At 39.0% G+C, this 15,228-nt stretch overlaps 1 protein-coding gene across 3 annotated transcripts in view; it reads left to right on the forward strand.

The window, feature by feature from the left end:
* Positions 1 to 15,228, forward strand: part of PREX2 (phosphatidylinositol-3,4,5-trisphosphate dependent Rac exchange factor 2) — a 303,487-nt gene that overhangs the window by 146,397 nt on the left and 141,862 nt on the right. For all 3 annotated transcript variants that reach the window (XR_011259007.1, XM_069600206.1, XM_069600207.1), the window contains exons 19-22: positions 1,228 to 1,313; positions 8,744 to 8,880; positions 12,167 to 12,284; positions 13,962 to 14,146. Coding sequence is in view for 2 of the 3 variants with exons in the window: in XM_069600206.1 (XP_069456307.1) it covers positions 1,228 to 1,313; positions 8,744 to 8,880; positions 12,167 to 12,284; positions 13,962 to 14,146 (526 nt within the window). In the remaining variant the exon portion in view is untranslated. The remainder of the gene's footprint in view (positions 1 to 1,227; positions 1,314 to 8,743; positions 8,881 to 12,166; positions 12,285 to 13,961; positions 14,147 to 15,228) is intronic.

A 15,228-nucleotide genomic window follows, 5' to 3' on the forward strand; every position in this document is an offset into this window, starting at 1 on the left:
TGAAATCACAGGGCCAGCCTCTGCCTTCAAGTCTAAGTGCCGTGTGTAGCTCTCTGAACTTTTCTAGGCACAGCATTGCTCAAACAGCTCCCCCAGCTCTTTCATAAACAGCAAGTAAGCGCTGCTCTACCTAACTTCAGGCTGTGTCTCAGGTTCCCTTGAAATGCTGCCAGCTTTTATTTCATGATTCATTCATCATCTTTTGGAAAACACTTTTGTTTCTCGGGCATCAAGTGCCATCCATCAACATTTACTACATGGTATTCATTTGTCTTTGCTCTCTCTGGAAATTTATTTAGACTCATTTTTGCTGTTATGATGTTGTGTCTTATCTCGAGTTCGCTGCTTTTCATTGTTGCTCTCTGATTTCTGCCTTCCTAGCTTGGAGTAGCTTGTTTATTATTGCCAGTTTATTACTCCCTCCCTGGTTTGCCATGATGGCTGACTCAGGATCTCCATCCCTTCCTCTTCATTACCATGTGGATTCATTAAAAAATATGGTTTTTCTTATTCAGATTTACCTTTTGATGTGTTATCCTTTTAAAATTCCACTGAATGAACACTAAAGCTAATCATATTCTTAAATACATGATTTTGATACTGTGTTTGACAGGTCTGTTATTTAAAACCAGCTCTTTGTTGTTGCTCTTTGCTGAAGTTCCCAACAGGTAGAAATGGATGAACCCTGTGTTTCTTTTATGTTAATTTTAAAAGTGAGATTTCGCAAAGTGCACCAAAGGCTTTGTCAGAGTGAACTAGGGAGAGATGCTTCCATTGTGCTAAGTACTTGCGCAGTTCATAGCATGAGACAGGCCAGTTTACGAAAGGTTTCTCTTTTCATCTTCACTGATACCCTGCAAAGTAGTTTTAACATCATCATCTTTTTGCGGAAACTGGCTCAGTTAAGCAGTTCATCCAAGTTAGCCAAGTATTAAGGGACTAAATCAAGATTCAAAGGGAGGTTGGTGTGACCAGAGCCTGTTCCTTGGTCAGGATATTCTGCGCAATGACTGTGTTCAGTGGGAGATCTTGGGTGCCTGCTCTGGGTCCCTTGGAGGTGCACCCCCCATGCTTGTCCAGCCCAGTCTCTTTCACACATTAGACCTCAGATGTGTATTTATTGAAGGATTGAATTTTATTCAGTCCACAATAGCTGTGTGGACAGCTATTGTTTTAACCAGTTGTGGCATTTTAAAGTCATCTTACCTTATTTTCGATTGACTTTAGGACAGTGAAAATCCCAGATTCAGCGGAAGGACTTGGCTTCCAGATCCGAGGATATGGCCCGTCGGTGGTGCACGCAGTAGGAAGAGGTGAGAAAGCCATCCTGTGTGGTATCCAACTGACCAGCAAGTTTGAATGTCCTTACTGAACAAAAATGTGTGTAATCATGTTGCTATGGATATTCTCAGTGTTTGCTGTATTAGCTCAATGGTAGTGACTCAGTTGGTCAAGAATCTGCCTGCAGTGCAGGAGACTCTGGTTCAATCTCTGGGTCAGGAAGATCCCCTGGAGAAGGAAATGGCAACCCACTCCAGTATTCTTGCCTGAGAAATCCCATGGACAGAGAAGCCTGGCAGGCTACATTAGGTGGAGTCTCAGGAGTCAGGCACGATTTAGTGACTAAACCACCTCCACCAAGTATACTCTTATTAAAAAAAAAAAAAAAACAACAAAAAAAACTTCTCCAAATTGTAAGACAAATTTGTCATTGTTAACAATTCATAAGAGAATGATTCCTCTCAATCTCACTTTTCTCCATGTTTCAGTGTAATCAAAGGATGTAATGATTTTAAGGTGGTCTGTTTTTCCCTGACAGCATATTACTGTATTTCTGTCAACAATTCTAAGATGTAAGTTTGGGTTTAAGAATTATCTGTGTTGTTTATATAGTGTCTGCTACTATATGATTACTTCAAGTGTTCTCATAAACCATGTGTTTTATAAACCATCAAATGCATTTTAAATTAAATAATTTAGGGTACCTAAAACCTAATGTTTATATTTTATTCACTTTCTGTTTGACAGGCAAATCAGCCTTTGATATCTCTTGTTAACATACACACTTTTATATTTTATGCTAACATTAATGTAATTTAAAGAAATAACTGTTAGATTCCACATTACTAACCACAGTAAGTAAATTGCTGCTATAGCAAGAAGGATCGCAGTAAGCGATGTGTTTATCTTAACAAGAGATATACATGCTTTTCATTACTAAGATATGTGAATTGTAAAGCATCTCAATATGATCATTCCAACATTAGACTGGGAAATTTTGAGATCACATTGCTATCAGAGTCAAATTTATCAAGAACATACTAGCTAGACCTCTATTAGAGTCTATAAAATCGCTTTCATTAGTGTATGTGTGATAAAAATTAACCTTACTTCAAAAACTTCTTTTCACTCAGACTTTTAAAACACATAGATTAATAGATATTTCAAATATTTCCAGTTACTCATTAAAATTATAAAACAGAAATGGGAGTCATTGCATAGCGAAAGGGATGTTTGATGTGATAAGTATTTCCTTCATTTTCACTAGACCAAAAAGGAGCCAGTCACTTTATTAGTATTATGAAAGAACTGAAAACTGGAGTGAATCAAGTTTTTTCTTTCCTTGTCTTTTAAGGAGCAAGGTTGTATTTTGGAAACTTAGTCATAGGGTTAAGTCCAATTCTGGTTACTATGCCTTTTGCTTCTGAAGAAGAAAACAAAGAAATGCTCATGTGCTTTTCCTTTTGAGTGAATATGAAATAAGATAATAGCCTGTGGTTTCCTTTTGCGCTGTAATCTTGCCATGAGAACATAAACTTCTTTCCCGTTTTTCCTTCTTCAGTCCTTTCCCATGGTCGCACACCAGAGCATATCAATGACTGAATTTCTGCCTGTGGAATCTACAATTCCAGTATGCCAGTTTCTGGCGCTAAAGTCTTTTGTTTTTTTTTGATCTCTCATCACTTCGATATTCTCAGGTTGTTTTAAAATTCAGTTGGTTTGTAAGTTAACTGTAGTTCAATAAAAAAAAACGGTAAGCAAAATTTGATAGGGTTGTCCAAGCTTTGGATACTTTTCCTTTTCTGCTGGTAAATTACATCCTGCAGAGTACCACTTCCTCCCTGAGCCAGCTTTATCCCCATGGTGGGTCACTACCACCACTTGTCTGCATCATTAGGGTCCTCTCATCCCTGTCGCTCAGCTGCATCTAGGGTCCTCTTGGTCTTATCCCTCAGGTGCATCCAGACCACCTTGTTTTGGCCTCAGATAAACCTGATTATAGCCTTTTCTCTTTCTTTTGAGCAGCTGAGAAAGAATTGTCATGGATACAAAATTAGTGTCATCCCAAGTCACTGTCTAGTCTTTTACTGAGCCCCTGTTGCTACTCAGCTGTCTGTTTACGTGTCTGATCAGTTTTCTCCTCATCATTGCCTCCTGTCTCCCAGGTATGAAGCCTTCCAAGTCCTATATCTTGTTGGCTATTTGACCATCATCTGTTTTTCTCCTACTCTAGAGGAACAAATTTTCCATTTTCTTCTCTAGAGTTCAATGTTAAATATCTCTATAAGAGTCTGGAGCCTATCTCTTCAGATACTGCCTCTGCGGTATTACATTGTCAGATAGTCCCCTTACAGAATTTTCAGCCTTTCTTTTCACTGAATTACTATAGCAGAGGCTATAAAAATAGACTTGGGTTTCCCAGGTGGCGTGCTTGGTAAAAAACCCACCTGCCAATGCAGGAGACTTAAGAGATGCCAGTTCGATCCATAGGTGGGGAAGATCCTCTGGAGAAGAAAATGGCACCCCACTGTAGTATTCTTACCTGGAGAATCCCATGGACAGAGGAGCCTGGAGAGCTATAGTCCATGGGATCGCAAAGAGTCAGACACAGCTGAAGCAACTTAGCATATACAGCACACATAAAAGTGGTCAGCTTTTTCCTCATTGAAACAAACAGAGAAACAAAGCTATCTTGAATTTAACAGCAAACTCAAAACTTTCCTTCTTCCTTATTTTCCCCTCTAGATCCTTGATGTTCAAAATTTGGTCCAAAAACCAACAGCATTGGCATCGCTTGGGAGATGGTTAGAAATGCAGAATCTCAGGCCCCATCCAATACTTACTGAATCAGAATCTGCATTTCAACAACACCCACCCCCCACCCCCCACCCCCCTGCTGCCAGGTGGTTGGTATGCATGTCAAAGATTGAGACCCTCAGCTCCAGAATATTGCTCTCATGGCTTTAATTTTTGTCATGACCAAACTTCCTGAAATGCTGGTCTGTATTTTGGCTGGATCTTTGTCACTTCCTACTTGAATTTCAGCCCAGTGCTATAGCTCCTCCCACCTCCTACGCATGTCTTCAAGAGTAGCCTATGTCTTATAAGAGTAATCATGGACTAAACTGAGAAGTGCAATGGATATTGAAAGTTCCTGTCTTAATTGAATTTTCTGTCCCGTTTGTTTAAACTGACTAGTCTTGTTGGGGTGAAACAAAATATGTTTAGTCATATTTTGACTTCTGAGATGGTGCTTTTTGGATTTTTCTCCTATCCCTTCTCTGCCAACTCTTCAACTGTTGACCCCGTAACTGTTGGCACTCTCTTCTCTTCTCTGCCTTCTGTGCTTTCTACATAAACAATTGTATTGATCCTCTTTGCTGCGGATTTCTGAATCTCTTTGCTCAGATTCCTTGAATTCTATAGCTAAGATCTAATTGTTCATTATACATCAGTGCCCCTTTGGCACCTTAAAATCCAGTGTTTTCCCCAGTTGAACTTTTCATCTATTCTCTGAAGTTGCTTTACCTCCGGGGCGGTCTCTCTTCATTTAAGTGACTCCATCTACTCAGCCACTGAGTCTAGAGGCACAGGAATGACCCTGGGTACTCTCACCTCTCCATCAACTCCATCATCAAACATCAAATACTTGATCTCGTTCTCCTCTTCATAACTAATGCTACCTTAATTCCAACCTGGGAGTTTGCAGTAGATGCTTACTGTGATTTTGATTTTTGACTTGAACTCCAATGATCCATCCTGTTTCAATGGGTGGGGAGGGATCATGTCACCTCTCTGCTTAAAATTCTTAAATGTTTTTCCTCTTGTGTATATAATAATGTTCACTTTGTAAGTTTCAAAACCTGCCTCTGCTTTGTTCTCCTATATTTTTCACTCACTTTCATTCAAGACGGACACCAATTGCTCCTATGGTCCCAAATGTCCAGGTTATTTCTTGATTCAGTACCTCTTTTTTGGGCTGTTCTTTCTTTTCTTCTTGTTGTTGTTGCTTTTTTTAAATATTGGAGTATGGTTTATTTAAAATGTTGTGTTAGCTTCAGGTGTATAGCAAAGTGAGTCAGATATGCATATACATATATCTACTCTTTTTTAGATTGTTTTCCCATATAATCCATTACAGAGTATTGAGTAGAGTTCCCTGTGCTATGCATTAGTAGGTCCTTTTAGTTATCTGTTCTATATGTAATAATGAGTGTATGTCAGTCCCATTCTCCCAATTTATCCCTCCCCTTTTCTTATATCCTGGTAACCATAAGTTTGTTTTCTACGTCTGTTGCTCTATTTCTGTTTTGTAGATAAGTTCATTTGTACAACGCCTCCTTCTTTTTTTTTCAAAGATTCCAGGCTGTTCTTTCTGCTGATAGTGTCTCTCCCTCCGCCCCTCCCTCCCTCAATGCTCAGCTTAATCCAAAAAAACCACTAAATATTTCTGGAAGTGAATTTTAGTGAGAAGAAAATGTATACTGTCTTTTTGAATATCAGTTATGTTCTTTAACATGTTTAATAACATGCTTAATAAATCCTTTATTATTTGCTTGCAAAGGAAGCTTCTTCTAACATGCTTATGATAATTTTATAATCATTTATATTAATTACATACATTATATTTAGCAGTGGTGCTTTGTAAATGTTGATTTGTTTGGAATATCAAATAGTATTGATTGGCAGGTCCTGAAAATCTTAGCTCACTGGTTAGAATATGCCACTGTATCTATGCAAATAAATGGTGGACAGTTGATGTTTTCTGATTAACTTTATTCTCCACAAGTTCTCTGGTTCCTGACTCTTTGTACATATCCTAAACTCATTTTCTTAGCAAATCCAGTTCACTCCTAGTTGCTATTGATTTGATTTTTTTTTTAAGAATTTCTTTTAATTGTTATTTTAAAAAATGAAAGTGAAGACTATTTTAATATGCAGAGATTTTGTAGATTAAATGAAGGTAAAAAGGCCTGTGCTTCTGGTTTTCTCATTTTGCCATTATATTTGCATGTATAGAACATTAGATTGATTAGACATTTGACATCTTTGCATTTCATGCAAAGATGGGCTCGATAAAGGACAGAAATGGTATGGACCAAACAGAAGCAGGAGATATTAAGAAAAAGTGGCAAGAATACACAGAAGAACTGTATAAAAAAGAGCTTCATGACCCAGATAATCATGATGGTGTGATCACTCACCTAGAGCCAGACATCCTGGACTGTGAAGTCAAGTGGGCCTTAGAAAGCATCACTACGAACAAAGCTAGTGGAGGTGATGGAATTCCAGTTGAGCTGTTTCAAATTCTAAAAGATGATGTTGTGAAAATGATGCACTCAATATGCCAGCAAATTTGGAAAACCCAGCAGTGGCCAGAGGACTGGAAAGGTCAGTTTTCATTCCAATCCCAAAGAAAGGCAATGCCAAAGAATGCTCAAACTACCACACAATGGCACTCATCTCACATGGTAGTAAAGTAATGCTCAAAATTCTCTAAGACAGGCTTCAGCAATACATGAACCGTGAAATTCCAGATGTTCAAGCTGGTTTTAGAAAAAGCAGAACCAGAGATCAAAATGCCAACATCTGCTGGATCATGGAAAAAGCAAGAAAGTTCCAGAAAAACATCTATTTCTGCTTTATTGACTATGCCAGAGCCTTTGACTGTGTGGATCACAATAAACTGTGGAAAATTCTGAAAGAGATGGGAATACCAGACCACCTGACCTGCTTCTTGAGAAACCAATATGCAGGTCAGGAAGCAATAGTTAGAACTGGACATGGAACAACAGACTGGTTCCAAATAGGAAAAAGAGTACGTCAAGGCTGTGTATTGTCATCCTGCTTATTTAACTTCAATGCACAGTACATCATGAGAAACACGGGGCCGGAAAAAGCACAAACTGCAATCAAGATTGCTGGGAGAAATCTCAATGATATGATATGCAGATGACACCACCTTTATGGCAGAAAGTGAAGAGGAACTGAAAAGCCTTTTGATGTAAGTGAAAGAGGAAAGTGAAAAAGTTGGATGAAAGCTCAACATTCAGAAAACGAAGATCATGGCATCTGGTCCCATCACTTCATGGCAAATAGATGGTGACACAGTGGAAACAGTGTCAGACGTTATTTTTTTTAGGCTCCAAAATCACTGCAGATGGTGACTGCATCCATGAAATTAAAAGATGCTTACTCCTTGGAAGAAAAGTTATGACCAACCAAGAGAGCATATTGAACAGCAGAGATATTACTTTGCCAGCAAAGGTCTGTCTAGTCATGGCTATGGTTTTTCCAGTAGTCTTATATAGATGTGAGAGTTGGACTGTAAAGAAAGCTAAGTATAGAAGAATTGATGCTTTTGAACTGTGTTGTTGTTGGAGAAGACTCTTGAGAGTCCCTAGTACTGCAAGGAGATCCAAGCAGTCCATCCTAAAGGAGATCAGTCCTGGGTGTTCATTGGAAGGACTGATGTTGAAGCTGAAACTCCAATACTTTGGCCACCTCATGAGAAGAGTTGACTCATTGGAAAACACTCTGGTGCTGGGAAGGATTGGGAGCAGGAGGAGAAGGGGACAACCGAGGATGAGATGGCTGGATGGCATCACCGACTCGATGGATATGAGTTTGAGTGAACTCTTAGTGTTGGTGATGGACGGGAGGCCTGGCGTGCTGTGATTCATGGGGTGGCAAAGAGTCGGACATGACTTAGTGACTGGACTGACTGACTGACTGAGACATTTAAAAGGGGAAGTAACTGATTAGCATGATAAAGATCTCTTTATAATATCCCTTCAAACGAATTCTTAGATGGGGTGGGAAGATACTCTGTTCAACACAGTTTGAATGGCCAAATAAATAGAGAATGTTTGAAAAGGCATTGCCATCAGAGCCAAATTCATCAAGAACTCTTCTGTCCATGGAATTCTCCAGGCAAGAATACTGGAGTGGGCAGCTGTTCCCTTCTCCAGGGAATCTTCTCAACCCAGGGATTGCACCCAGCCCTCCCACACTGCAGGCAGATTCTTTACCATCTGAGCCACCAGGGAAGCCCATGAACATACTAGCTAGATCTTTATTACATTTTGAAACTGAGATGGACTTGTGGACACGGGGTGGGTGGGAAGTGGAGGGTAGGACATATTGGGAGATTAGCATTGACATATACACCGTGTGCATAGGTACATAGTAGGAAGCTGCTGTATAGCATAGGGAGTCAGCTCAGTGCTCTGTGATGACCTAGAGGGGTGGGAAAAGGGATGGGAAGGGAGGGAGGTTCAAAAGGGAGGGGAGGGGATATATATATATATATAACAAAATTATAAAGCAGTTATACTCTAATTTTAAAAATTTGCTATATGGAACTTAAATAAAATAAAATTGCTTCCCTATGTTACATGGGATAGAAATGAATCATATTCCTATAATTAGTTTTTGGCAATTTTCTCATTTGTATTTAAAGGAACTGTGGCTGCAGCCGCTGGTCTTCACCCTGGACAGTGTATCATCAAAGTCAACGGAATCAATGTCAGCAAAGAGACACATGCCAGCGTGATTGCCCATGTCACGGCCTGCAGGAAGTACCGGAGACCAACGAAGGTAAATGCCCTCGGTGCAGCTGTAATGGCGAACGTGCTCAGAAGGCCCTGGGGATGGCATGCGATGATGCCAGAACTGTCTGTGGTTTCCACTGCCAGGTTCATATTTAAGCACAGCATTGTCAATCTCATAATGCTTCTTTTATGCGCATAATTAGTTATAATCGATTCTGCCTAAGTGGCCACATTTTGCTGCTGTAGTATTATCACCAGTTTAAACAGTGTCCTGGGCTATTTTCATTTTCCTTGTGATGAGTTTTCAAATAGTTGTTTATCAAATTGAAATCTAAAGGCCTGAACTATTTTCTTGACAGATGCTTTAGAATCTGTAATGGTCAGCATGTATCTTTGTTGGTATATATGAATTATAAATGCTTACACTGTTTATTATAAAACTTCTGTGAGAAAGAATTGTAGGTTATACTGTATAGAGTCCGTGATTGACTGTTGGATATGTTTTATTTAGGTAACTGAAGTTAGCGCTTAAAAGAAAATACCACAATGTGTTTGCCATTACTTAAAATTTTAAGCATTGTCCATTGATTCAAACTTTACATGCCATACAAAAACAAAGTTAAAATCCTATTTGGTAAGCAAAACTTACTATCTCATGAGATACAAATGAGTATTGGGTTAGAAAAAGAAAATTCTCTCAAATTAATTGAGTGCAAAAGAAATTCTAAAGGAGAGGCATTCTTTTTTTTTTCTGTCATGCACCTAAAATACTCCTTTTTTTGGATTTGGGAATATGATTTTGTGTCCAAAATGGAAAGCTGAATGACTACTTTCTCTTGGGCCAGGACTGACATCCTGCAAAATACTGAGCCTCCAAGAAATTAGCTCATCAATTCTGCTTACTAATAAGGTCAAACGAGCATAGCAAATTGGAATTCACATGCAGCTGCATAGGTTACTTGGATTAACAGTAGTTTCATACATATTTATTGAACTATGTTAGTGAATGAAGTTTTAAAAAGATACTGAAAGATCAGATCTTTCCCCTTATGCCAGAATTTTAAGAAGTAGTTAAATTGAGTTGAGTTTCATTTCTTTTCATTTCCCATATCTTCCTTGTTGGAGAGGTGTTGACCAGTGAAATAATTAAGAAAAGGAGAAAATAAACAGAGAAATTCACCAGGTAAATAACACACTCTAGCAGGTATCCATTGCTGCAAAACAGACTGTTCCAAACTTTGTGACTTGGAACAACAGTGATTAATTATTTCTCTTGCTTCTCCGGTTGACTTGGTGTTGGTTCCTTGAGGTGAGGGCTTCATTCTGCTAGGAACTGACTGGTACTGGGGTCCCCTCCTGAAGGTTTCTCACTCCAGAGCCACTCCACCTGGCCCTCCTTTCCAGTCCTAAGCATAATTCTTTCTGCATAGTGTCTAGGTTTCAAGAGGGAATATTCCAAGTGATGATCTCTATATGGTGCTTGTTACTAGCCCTCTGAAAAGTCAGATCACATGACCAAGCCCAGGGTCAGAAGGAGCTACACAAAGGTTTGGATTCTGGGGGATTGGTTCCTTGAAGGCCACAACCAGTTACCAAAGTTTATTTGCATGATTAAGTGTTAACTAGCATTTTAATGATGTGGTATTGGTGCTCACTTGCTCAGTTGTGTCTGACTCTTGGCAATGTCATGGACTATAGCCCACCAGGTTTCTCTATGGAACTTTCCAGGCAAGAATACTGGAGTGGGTTGCTCTTTCCTTCTCCAGGGGACCTTCCTGATCGAGGGATTGAGCCCTCATCTCTTGCATCTCCTGCATAGACAGGTGGATTCTTTATGACTGCACCACCTGGGGAGCCTTTTAATGATATATGAAAGTGAAAGTGAAGTCGCTCAGTCATGTCAGACTTTGAAGCCGAGCCCCAGGCTCCTCCATCCATGGGATTTTCTAGGCAAGAGTACTAGAGTGGGTTGCTATTCCCTTCTCCAGGGGATCTTCCCAACCCAGGGATCGAACCCAGGTCTCCCACATTGCAGGCTTTACCATCTGAGCCACCAGGGAAGCCCTTAATGATATATAAGTGAAATGAAAGTCTCTTAGTCATGTCTGATTCTTTGTGACAGCCCATGGAATTCTCCAGGCCAGAATACTGGAGTGGGTAGCCTTTCCCTTCTCCAGGGGATCTTCCCAACCCAGGGATCAAACCCAGGTCTCATGCATTGCAGGCAGATTCTTTACCAGCGGAGCCCCAAGGGAAGCCCAAGAATACTGGAGTGAGTAGCCTATCCCTTCTCCAGCGGATCTTCCTGACCCAGGAATCGAACGGAGATCCCTGCATTGCAGGCAGATTCTTTACCAACTGAGCTATCAGGGAAGCCTTTAATAGTGTATAGCACTACAATAATTAAACACAATTGTGAAGATGGATAATACAAATTATATCACGCTTCAGTCATGCAACTCATCTTATCACCCTACCTAGGAAAACTACAAACATTAAAGTAATGCTACCCTGTAAACATTTACTTGGTAGCCATTTCATCTTTCTCATTTATCTAAATAAGATGGGGAACTGCTACTGAAAATACGGGATCATTTATGATGTAGAAAGATTAAAAGGTAGTTATATCAGTTGGGAACCCCATGAGTTGAAAAATATTCTTCCAGTTTTCTTATTGGTTTGTTTCACAAAAAACATTAAGTGTGTTTGAAACATGTGTGACTGTTAAGAGAGCTTTTTAGGGACTTCCCTGGTAGTCCAGTGGTTGCGATTTGCCTTCCAGTGCAGGGGGTGCAGGTTCGATCCCTGGTGAGGGAACTAAGATCCCACATGCTTCATGGCCAAAAACTAAAATGTAAAACAGACAGAACACTGTAACAAATTCAAGGAAGACTATAAAATTGGTCTACATAAAAAAAAAATTTTAAAGAAGTACATTTAAATCATCTGTATACTTACAGATGACTGCTTCTTCAGAAAAGTATCCATCTACCATTTATTTTGTTTACAAATGTAATTTATAGTTCATTATACGATATGCTTGAGTCATTTGAGTAAGACATTTGGGAAATGCATCTTATTTAAAAACCCATCTTTGGAAGAAAAAACCTCAAGCTTAAAAAGGTCAGTTTGTTAAAAACAATATTAATTGCCATTGACTTCCTGTCAGTTTTGGACATTGACTTTCCTTCTCTTTCAAATTTTATTGTATTTAAACTAGAAGGGTGAATAAGATTGTCAGCTCTTCTTCTGAAGCACATTAATGAAATGGATATGCATTTTAGGAAACACTGATATTAAATACCTCTGAGGTTTCTTTCCTTCATTTCCAGCAAGATTCCATACAATGGGTTTATAATAGTGTTGAGAGCGCTCAGGAAGACCTTCAGAAGTCCAACTCCAAACCTCCAGGAGATGAAGCAGGGGATTCCTTTGACTGTAAAGTAGAAGGTGGGTTTCTTCTTCTCCTCTTGGGCTTATAGGATTCTTTGTCAATGTGCCATTGCCGAGTCCCAGTTATTAAAAACCTTATATGTTCGGGTGACTACCTTAGTCATCATCTCAAATAGATGTCACATCAAATCCCTAAGTCATAATTGCTCATGGCTAACATGGAATAGCTACGCCACTTTCTTAGGCACTCTGTTAGATATTTCAAATGGATTACCTTATCAGCTTATCAGAAATGAAGCTCTGTTTTGTTGTTCAGTCACTCAGTCATGTCCAACTCTTTTTTACCCCATGGGACTGCAGCACACCGGACTTCCCTGTCCTTCACCATCTCTCAGAGTTTGCTCAAACTCATGTCCAGTGAGTCAGTGATGCCATCCAACCATCTCATTCTCTGTTATACCCTTCTCCTCCTGCCTTCATCTTTCCCAGCATCAGAGTTTTTCCAGTGAGTCAGCTCTTTGCATCAGCTGGTCAAAGTATTAGAGCTTCAGCTTCAGCATCAGTCCTTCCAATGAATATTCAGGGTTAATTTCTTTTAGGATTGACTGGTTGGATCTCCTTGCAGTCCAAGGGACTCTCAGGAGTCTTCTCCAACACTGCAGTTCAAAAGCATCCAAATTATCATCACCCAAACTTTATGGAGAAGAAATTGAGGTCCATAGAGGTTAATGAATGTGCCCAAGCTAGTAAGTGGTAGAATGAGGATTCAAACCCCAGCTATAATGTGTTTCCTTGTTTTGAGTTTCAATGTTGTGTCAACCTTCCCACTCCAATGTGGTTCACAAACAATGAGCACCTGTATCACGTAAGTAGGATGGAGATACAGAGGCTCAGCCCCACCCTCCATCTACTGAGTGAGAATCTCAATTTTAGCAAGATAATATCTGTATGTACAATAAAATTTGAGAAGCCCTAGTTTAGAAAGTTCATAGTTCCTTTGAAATTATGTTTTTTCTGCTCTTTCCTATTTTATATTTACTGGTCCTGCCTTTATTCTAGGGATTAATTGTTTTAAGTAAACTAGTACTGTATTTTTACTTAGTATTTACTGTTAGATTCCTCATTCCTCAGCAGTTTCTTGCTTGAGACTACATTTTTTTTTTTCACTAGCTGACTGATTGTTGGCCAAAAACCTATAGGAATATATTCAGGATGGAAATTTTATTACAGTCAACAGTGATACATTTTCTCAATGAGTTAGCCTCAGGAGATGCTGTTTGGGAAAATTCAGGCACTCTCTGCTGAAAAAATAATTATTGCATCTCCTTTCTGCTTCAGTATGATTTTCTGTATTTTTTCTGCTTTGAGAAAATATTCATCCAGTGTTTGAGGCAGTTTTAGGAACCCTGACTTGAAGTTATGCATGATTTTAATGAAAAAATTGTGTTTCATGTTGATACAGATATAAGTAGGCCTGCATATGGTCCATAGATCAAAACTGGGTGTGCAAAGATAAAACTAGTCATATTAGAATGGTAACGTTTGGATCAGTCAATCTTATATTTTTCTTCAATGCTCTTCTCTTTAAAAACATTAGCTAGATACTTCATTTAGCACAGCAGATTTAGTCACCCTTTAAAAACTCTAAAAAATATTCAGAGAGATTCAGATTATTTGAAGAGACTAAAAAACACCTTCCTGAATTCGCTGAATTAAAGTCGTCTTTTTTTCCAGAGGTAATTGACAAGTTCAACACCATGGCAATCATCGACGGGAAGAAGGAGCACGTGAGTTTGACGGTGGACAATGTCCACCTGGAGTATGGTGTTGTGTATGAGTATGACAGCACCGCCGGGATCAAGTGCAACGTGGTGGAGAAGATGATTGAGCCCAAAGGCTTCTTCAGCCTCACTGCCAAGGTACGAACGCTCCTATCAGAGAAAGATATGTTCTCAGTAAAACAACTGAAGTCCTCACCCACCCCCACCTTAGAAAATGAAATAGCTGTGAATGCTTTAGCTGCCCGATCATTCAAGTTCTCTTTCTTGTTCTTTTTCCCCCATTACTCAACTGTGTATAGTCTTTTTTTTTTTTTTTTAATTGACCTCTTTTGGAGCACAGTGTTATGTTAGATGGGCTGCTTGCCCAGGTGAGCATTAGTTGATTTGGCAGAGGTTCTCTGCATTTAGTAAGTTTGCTATGTCTGTGAATTCAGTATCATGAAAACGTTTCAGATGGTTTTCATGACAGATGGTGCTTTCCTAAATGTACATAATCCTCTGAAGAATATTTGAAGTCGTAAAATGCATTCAAATTCTGTAAGGCTCATGTTTATTTCATGCAGTTTCTCGAAGCTTACAGACTAGTTTATGAATAGATCTTCAGGTGTGTATATAATTCTTAGTTGTGAAGAGTCTTGTCCTTAGTCCTTAAAGCAAGACAGGGAGGGAGGAAGAGGATCTTCATCCAAATGGATAAAACACATGGTAAGTAAGAGGTCACCCTGTTTGCTTTCCACGATCCTTCCACAAAGTAAATCGGTCAGACTCCTATTGCACCCTCCGCAGGTCAGAACTTTTGTGTTCCATCTACTTTTACATCACCCTGGGAGGATTCAGGTACAACAAGAAATATGTGTCTTCACCACCTTTATTTCTTCATTTCAGTTTGTGTTTCAAATGTGTATAGTTGAGATAGATCTAGTAATAATAGCAGGTATTTTTTAAATTTTAGTGGAAGAAAATAATAGAAAAATCCAAATGCACTATTTCAAAAATAATTATTTTATGTTTTTGTGTTATATTCTGAAAGTCAGTTTCTTTTTTCATTTTTTTAAAAATTTAATTGGAGGGTAATTGCTTTACAATATGAAAGTCAGCTTCTTAAAATTATCCCATCATTATGATGACATTGTACCACTATATGTATCTATTGATAGAGAATCTATAGTTTCAAAATTCAACCCATTCCCAACTATTAATGCATTATACTACTGAGAAGA

The sequence above is a fragment of the Ovis canadensis genome, chromosome 9 (genome assembly GCF_042477335.2).
Source record: "Ovis canadensis isolate MfBH-ARS-UI-01 breed Bighorn chromosome 9, ARS-UI_OviCan_v2, whole genome shotgun sequence".
Classification (NCBI taxonomy): Eukaryota; Metazoa; Chordata; class Mammalia; order Artiodactyla; family Bovidae; genus Ovis; species Ovis canadensis.